This window comes from Blennius ocellaris, assembly GCF_963422515.1.
Source record: "Blennius ocellaris genome assembly, chromosome: 2".
Taxonomy (NCBI): Eukaryota; Metazoa; Chordata; class Actinopteri; order Blenniiformes; family Blenniidae; genus Blennius; species Blennius ocellaris.
This window is the reverse complement of record NC_137651.1, coordinates 19,193,976-19,202,288: the sequence shown is the minus strand read 5'-3', so window position 1 is coordinate 19,202,288 and position 8,313 is coordinate 19,193,976. Positions and strand designations below refer to the sequence as shown.

Genomic DNA, 8,313 nt, shown 5'->3' with positions numbered 1-8,313 from the left:
ATAGTGTGGCGGTTGCTCGGATCCAGGCCTCTCACCCAAAGGAACTCTGGGTAAAGGGGCGGGGTTTGAGCGCTCCTGCGCTGGGGCTTTTGTGGGCTGTGCCAGTCCAGTTCTGTGTTCGCTAAATAAAGGCGTGTTCCAAGATTCAGCTCTGCCTCATCCTTCGTCCTGCCACAGTAGTAAAATATTATTAAAATCAGACTGAGGAAGCAAATTTGAACTCATCTATGCAAAAGTCTTCAGCACTTTTGTTCAGGAGAAGAATGTAGATTTTCACAAATTTTTTTGTAAATGTGAACTTTTTTCAAGAAGTAGGGTTTTTCTCACATCAAAGCCGAGTTACCAATTCCAAGGTTATACGTATTTATATTCAAATAGAATTTGCTCGTGACCCCTGAAGTAAACAAAGAGAAAGAAGCATGTCTAGTAAATAGTGCAGTAATCCATTCAAACATGGTAATGTTAAAGAATTACAGTTTATAGAGAACCAGGATCTATTATCAAACAGCAAAATGCCTCAAAATGTAATGAGGTCACTCACCTGAGATTTATTTTTGTCTTGGTTTAGACTGAATCGACACTCTTCTAACATAAATTTAACACACTACAATCTTCTCAGTTGTAAAAGGTAAACTTTATTGCAGGTTTTTGCATTGATTTCCATCACATGATACAGCCATTAGGTTTCACTGTATTGACTCCAGTATATTCTTTTTAGTTCATTATGCCATTTTTCATGCTTCAACAGTTTCCATTAAAACAAATTTCAAAAGCAAAGGATGCATATTTACCCACCACCAAAAATCCCTAATTTTAAGCAGAAAACAACGGGATGAACTGTTGTATTTTCTCCTGCATATCGCATTAGCAATGAGCATTAGCAAATGTGTCTACGTATCTCAAGTTTTCTAGGGGAGAACAAGTGGTTAGAATGGCACCGACGGGACCCGCTAAGGCTTATGGGTACTTTGATTTTGAGATTATTGAACAAATACTAAAAAAAAACAACTCTGTAATTAGGCTGTTAATTTGACATAATACACCTTGAAATTACTTTTCTTTCATTTCAAGATGTTTATGATGGTGAAGTACTGAGTTACTGTAACTTTGGTGCATTCGGTTGGTTTGGTAAATAAATGACAGAATATTGTGTGAAAGAACGACAGGAATTTACACAAGAAAATCAGTTAATTAAAAACAAAGTGTCATATCTACAGCTACAATTATCTCAGCTATCAGAACGTCCATTTTCAACTTAAATTTAGGCTTTTGTCGGGCCGATGAGGAGGGAAACTCACCTGCATCATAACCAAGCTGGAATGAGACGCAGAGTATTTAGTCAGCTCTGCATGAATCGCCTCTTAATCGCTTTGTGGACATTCGAAAACACCTTTCACAGGTTTGTCAACATGATTCTGAATCATGAATGACCCTCTCCTATGAAGCAGAACCGGGAAAAGGACAGACAAATACATTAGACGCAAGTTTGTTAAAGCAAATAAAATATAAATAGGAAGTTAGTATGATGTAAAGTGCAAATGGCTGATACAAATGCATGAGTAAAATACAGGGATGTTAAGTTTTTTTCCTTTTCACCGTGGGAGATTTGAACATCCAAAGATGGAAAAGAGAGTGACAGACACTAGTCAAAGCTTCACTTTCAAACAGGAAACTCTGCATCATTAGCTTGTCAGAGCTAAACTGTGGCCTCGAAATGGCTGCTGTTAATCAGAACTTTTTTTTTTTTTTTTTTAATAATGTAGTTACTCCTCGGCTTTGGGCTCTGCGGATGCGGATGCAGTGCTCGATTTGGCTGCGGCTCCTTTGCTCTCAACACTTTTCTCTTTCTTGTCCTGACTGTCAATCTTGGCGTGCTCCTTCTTCACCAGCTCCTCCAGCTCAGCCTGGACACAAACCACACGGAAGGTTAATCCGGTTACTTTTAGGGGGGTATTCTTCACATGGAGGGAAGTAACAAAATGTAAATAGTTTAGCAGACTTTCTAAGCTGATTTTTCACATTTTATTTCCTGATGACTTTATTAGCTGTACAGACAACATTTCGACACAAACACGGTTACTTCCTTCTTGCATTTTTCAACTTTTAACCTCTACGGATGAAGAAAAATCTAAGATATGCAGCCAGAGGGAAGAAAGAAGCAGTCAAGTCCACCAAGTTTAGAGTTTACGACAGACACAAAAACACCAACGAAATTAATTTAAAGTTGGTACAAAATCTCGAGGTGTGACTGATTCTGTATTGTTTGCTTAAAATTGCCTTAGCTGTGAATTAACCGTCAGCAAAATATTTGCATTGTGTGTTTGTGAGCGGAATCTATCAGAGCGCTTTTGCCACCGCGACACATCCATGGATCCAATTATAGATGCGGTAAACACACTTGCACTCACTGATATGCTGTCTGATTGTGGTTGCAGTGAAGCTTAAGAGGAAGAAGCTCACTGGTGTTGAAATTTGTGTAGTTTCAATAGATATGCTTGCAATATGTTGATGTGGGTCCAAAGTTTGAATATAAATCCATTCAGTCCATGAACACCATGATGAGACCCAGTCCACACAAATATGATCATTGCACATTTGAAGCTGTGGCAGAAAGAAATGTACTGGTAGAACTTAACGTGTAATAGTAGTGTCCCTGCACAACGGGAGGATAGGAAGGTCAAACGTTTTAGAAAAAAACTTTTAAAAAAACAAAACATTTATAGCAACAAATTCCCCAAAATTAGTCCTATAAATAACTAAAAGAAGAAGAACAAAAAGTGCTTAAACAGTTGAAACAGAGGCGTGTTTTTCTATGTTGAGATCAATTTTTTTTTTTGATTGCAACTCCTTTTGTGGGTAAATGTGTTGTATTCAAAAGTATCTTGCCCGAGAAACACAAAATGTGAAGGCTGGCAGTTCACCGTGTCGACTCACTTTCCATCCCAGCAGGTCGGCGAGAGCCAAACAGCCGTCGTCACACGTGCTGATGTGCGCTACGTCTCTGGAGGAGGATGAGAGAGGCCGTCAGGGCTGCTTCACAACACTTTTATTTTTAACCACAGCTCACATTTAAGTACACGGATCACACAGATATCAAGATCTATTTCTTTTTGTTCTATTTCGATTCATGTGAAGATCAGTCATGAAACCCGCTGTGTGTGAGTGACAGCTGAAATAACTCAGCAATGAATGTTGTGAAACTACTAAGTGACCAGCGATTACTTGTTAAACGCACAACTATGGTTACCACATAATGTTTTCAGTTTTAGGTTCAGTTAGTATCATCTACAATTATTTAGATAGAAGTCTAACGCAGAGAATCTGTCAAATTGAGATTTTCTTCTCATTCTTATCACCTACATTTTTGTCCAAATATTTGCTTTTTCTTCTTTGTTACAAGTTTAAAACAGGTTATTTTTGTTTAACTTGCATATTAGGCTGCCTTTTTTATTTTTGCCAAATATATCTAACATAAAATGTAATCGGTGTTGACTATTATAAAGAAATAAGTTTTAGTAGCATTTTATGTGATATATGTAATGCACCAAAATATAACTCAACAATATAACCTGTGTTTTAGGTGCCCTGATGGCAAAGATTAACCTGAGTTTGAATAAAAAGCTCTAACATCTGTCACAATTTAATACTGATGATGATCTTTATTTTGTCTCAACAGAACCTCTGGAATAATAAAAAAAAAAAAAAAGTTCTACATACTTGAAGCAAACTGTGCAGTGCGAGTTTCAATTTCAGTGTGTGAAAGCCCTCAGCTCAGCTTTACTCACATTGTAACACACATTTATTTCCTAGTCTGCCTGTGAAGGAGCTTTGATCACTACGTTCAATAAATCCCATCCTGATTGTGGCGTCTCCATCTTCAAGACAGATTTTGACTGTCAACGTGTGCTGAATTGTGTCAGATGTAAAACCAAGAAAATGATATCAAGACAGTGAAACAGATATAAAAATAGAGATGTGACCTTGGAGAAGAAGAGTTTATGGAATGTGATTTCTGCGACAAGGAGAAACCGTAACAACCAGGTTTACATACGCTGGATAATATAGTGAGAACAGGAGCCATTTCCATTTCATCTGTGGCTCATTGAACAGAACTGTTTGAAGTGGTGGACGCAAAGTACAGAGGCAGCTGTTAGAAATGTAATTTATAGTTGCACTTTACTTCAAGTTACGTTTATACTCTACATTTGTTTTACCAAAGAATTCCACTCTCACCGGGGTGTTATTGGCACAAATATTTGTACTTGTGTCAACATTACAGCCTCTGTTTATGGACTCTATCATTTATTAGTATAACTTTTTTGAGTATAAGATATAACTAATCATCACAAATGCAGACTTTGGCACCTCCCAGTGATACATCAGTAAAATGCATCTTTTAATACACTGGCATGAGTAAATGTATAGATCAATATTAATCATTGTGGTTGTCCTATAAGCTTTACACAGCTTGTGGTCGCCACTGGAAATCATTTGATCATTTGTTGTGTATATTGCCTGATAACGTTGATCGGCTGGAGGTATCTCTGTTCCAAGTCATTTCTATAGGCTTAGATAACTTGTAGAGGAGCAGCAGTACCTGTAAGCCTTGTCTGAGTCGAAGTCCATACCTCCCCCAAAGCCAAGCATCCCCAACAGAGGATCAGCCTTCAAGGACACAACAATTAATGTTTGGCACCATAACCAGCATTTTAGTTCCGTACACCAACACAATGGAATTGCAATTATACAATATTTTGCTCAAAGTCCAGACCTTCAATTTAGTTGGGGAACAGAGTAGATGTTCCAAAGTAATTCCATGCATACCCTGTTAAAGACAAAGAGCTTAAGGAGTTGCGGAGCCTCACCTGCCCTGCTTTCTCCATGTTTATAAGAAGTCTGGGGCAACTTTTAGAAACCCTGAAAGGAGAAAAGGTACAACAGCATCATCACAACAATCGATGGCTGAATATGCTCTTCATTGTGAGAGCTGCATTTTCCTCAGAGACACTAAAGCAAAGCTTGAATCTTTCATAATTCACTCTCTGTATACTGTTAAGATGATTATTGCGGTACTCTTCGTGGTCAGGAAGAAACGTGAAGTCTGATCTCCAGTACCTGCCGACGAGGCCTGCGAACGGTTGGACCTGCAGAGACGTTCCCATGACGATGAGAAGGTCACAGCGAGGAAAATCCTGACAAGCGGAAAAAACAAACAAACAAAAGTATTATTTATGGACAAGTTTGGAATGTGTTCACACCCGTTTCCCTCCAACTCTTTCAGCTCACCATCTTCATTGAAGTGAAGAAACGTGCAGGCAGATTCTCACCAAAGAAGACAATGTCTGAGAAAGAGAAGGTACAAAGAAATTTGATCAAGAAAGAAGAGTAGAACATATTTTCAGGTGTTAAATAGCAAGGCAAAAAAAAAAAAAAAGATACAATAAAATGACACCAGGACTCACCTGGTTTGACCAAACTCTGACACTTGTCACATTTGGGAATGTCATCGGAGAAGATTTTTTCTGAAGGTAAAGTGAAGAGATTAAAACTCCAGCCTGCTGTAAAGAGGGTCACCTGAGATAAACACGAGCTACCTTTCATCCAGTCCAGGTTGTACTCTTTACGACAACAGAAACTGACACAGTGCGACGTGTAGAACGTTCCGTGGGCTTCGATCAGGTCGTCTCCCTCCAGCCCGGCGACTCGCTCCAGTGTGTCAATGTTCTGGATGAAAGCGCACGATAGCATCAACACAGAAACACTCAGAAGTCCCTTCAGCTAATGTGAAGCTGACTGATATTTCTTCTACCTGTGAATAGCAGCGTCTCAGGAGCCCTTTCTCCTTTAACATCTTGATGAAGTAGTGACAGATTGTTGGCTAAACAGCAGTAGAGACATGACGGGAATCACACGTGAAAGATCCGTATTTATCAATGACAACATTGGTAATTAGATGGCTCATTGTTATCTGTGGTACCTTAAACTGTCCAGGATAAAGCTCCTTTGCCAGGGCGAAGAACGGCTCTGGGTGTCTCTGAGCGTTAAATGAGATGATTATGAACGTTTTTGTGTGAAGGCAGAATAAACAAGTCATGGAAGCAAATAGAAATACAGTTTTCAATCACAGCATGAGTTCATGTTCATGCAGACAAACAAAAAACATCTGTGAAATATTCCAATTTCATATGTACATGATTTATCAATATACTTTTAAAATAGTGACTGTCCTCCAACATCATCTTTCACACACCTTAAAGTAATCTATTTGGAAGATGGCCTCTGGATAGGGCAGATTATATTTCTGCAGGTTTGCATAAAGCCCAGTTCCCGGTGAGCGGAAATCTGGAATCCCAGCAGCTGTAAAAAGAAATGAACATTGAGTTATTCATTAAGAGTCACACAAAGTTTTTTTTTTTTTTTTTTTAAATGAATCATACTTTAATTTCATCATATTAGACTTGAGATACTCACATGTGGATATTCCCGCTCCAACCATGCAGACGATATCTTTACCTGTGCGCATGCAGACAAACACGTGACTCAATCAATATCAACCGCATTTGTGGTAAGAGGCTCCTGCGCAGTAAATCAATCCACTATGTTCAGCCATAATGAACAAACCACAGGAAGACTCACATTTGCCACTCTTTATGTATCTCGCCACTCCTTCCAGAGTCAGCTCATCCAAAACTTTCTCCGCTGAGCCGAGGCCCAGAGTGCTGGAGAAAAGGTTGCGCAGGAAGTCCACTGACAGAAAGACAGGGTTGAAAGGCAGATCAATATGTACTTATGTCAGCATTTCTAAAAGGAACAGGATATTACACATTGAATTAAACACAATCCAGTGGGAAACTCTTTTCAGATCATCAATACGGCTTGGTACAGAACTGCTGTTATGTTGTTTACAGAAAAGGTGAAACAAATAATGTGTGATTTCTGTACTATTTACAAGGCATCATGTCAGAAATAAGCAAACTCATCCATTAAGGTATGAGTATTAAGATATACAACATTACAGCGTGCGCTCTGTTTACTGGTCTGTCTCCATCTCCATGAGATTACGTACAGTAAAGCCTGCAATTACTTTTCTCCACAGGAAGGATAGCTTCAATACTTATGACAGGATGACGAGTACAATCATACTCAAGACTCAAATTCAAGCCATTAGACCTCCACATTGGGAGGAGCCAGTTGAGACGGTTCGGACAGCTGATTAAGATCCTCAACCATCAGTAACAAATTAGTTATTAGCGGGTAAATGCAGGAAGATTTTCTCTTTTATATGATAAATAATGGGATTTAAAATGTGCTCATTAAAGGTCATATGTGAATTTCTCCTGGAGATCATTAAAGTATTTATCTATCTATCTATCTATAAAAATAACCACACCAGCGCAAATACTCTTCAGCTCTCCTACAGTGTCTTACTGCACATTTTGTTGCCCAGCAAATCTTCAAAAAGAGGTGCCAGAGGTAATAAATAGGTGGCAAATGTGACACTTGAATATTTCCTCTAAGATATTTACATGCTCATTATTATAGTTGAATTGATTATATAAGCTTGTGAAAGGAATTTGTATTCATTTTGAATGTTGCTTTAGGACATAGCATTAACTATTGTCTTGATGATAAAGGTTGGAGACCAGTGAGACAATGCAACAACTAAAAACAATAAAACAATAAATGATCATCCTTATATAAATCAGACGTCTGTATTCTCGTACTTTGGTTGTCTCCCGCAGCCTCGTCCTCACTGCTGTCGTCGGATTGTTCCTGATGAAGAGACAACACTGAGAGTCATTACATGTTCAAGTAAGATCACCTGTAAAGTCAAATCACGGAGACTATCTCAGTCTTTAAAGTCATTTCAACCAGACTGTGTCCAACACGGACAGATCATGAGTTTGCTTTAATTTGAGTACATTTAACAATCAAATATTTCTAGCCTCAACAATTGCAACTAAAGGTTAGATACTTTATCACCTCGGGTTCGGGAGTCCCCTCGTCTTCTTCTACCTCTTCCTTTGTAGGAAGTTCTACAGGGATCAAATTAAACATGTCAGCAAATTATGCCTCAAACATGTACACAGGGCTGAAGCTAGCCACTTAGCACACAGCTCGCTGCGAAACAACAACGTTTTAACAATTTACAACGCCTGACAGTCATCCTACCTGATGCCTCAGACATTTATCCACCTACTTAGACCCTTAAGCCAAAAGGGTCTGAATGACAGGCAGTTTAAAGCCCAATTGTTGATATTTCCTGACAGGATTTCAACGCACGGTTTTTTCGGCAGTCTCCTATTGTTGTTG

The 8,313-nt window shown here is 38.8% G+C and overlaps 1 protein-coding gene across 2 annotated transcripts; it reads right to left on the bottom strand.

Annotated features, from left to right (window-relative positions):
* sirt2 (sirtuin 2 (silent mating type information regulation 2, homolog) 2) lies at positions 1-8,313 on the bottom strand. Of its 2 annotated transcripts, XR_013936994.1 has the most exons (18): positions 8,173-8,313; positions 7,984-8,036; positions 7,725-7,773; positions 6,637-6,747; positions 6,472-6,513; positions 6,251-6,357; positions 5,978-6,034; positions 5,810-5,878; positions 5,595-5,724; positions 5,463-5,522; positions 5,287-5,342; positions 5,116-5,192; positions 4,866-4,917; positions 4,598-4,665; positions 2,935-3,001; positions 1,768-1,904; positions 1,299-1,437; positions 1-168 (listed from the first exon to the last, which is right to left on the bottom strand). XR_013936994.1 is itself a non-coding variant. In XM_080512433.1 (17 exons), exons 1-17 carry the CDS (start codon positions 8,186-8,188, stop codon positions 1,362-1,364), a joined length of 1,227 nt encoding a protein of 408 aa, XP_080368559.1. In that variant the 5' UTR covers positions 8,189-8,313; the 3' UTR covers positions 628-1,361. The 2 variants fall into 2 exon arrangements, 1 of the variants encoding a protein (XP_080368559.1); XM_080512433.1 differs by lacking the exon at positions 1-168 and having other exon boundaries at positions 628-1,437.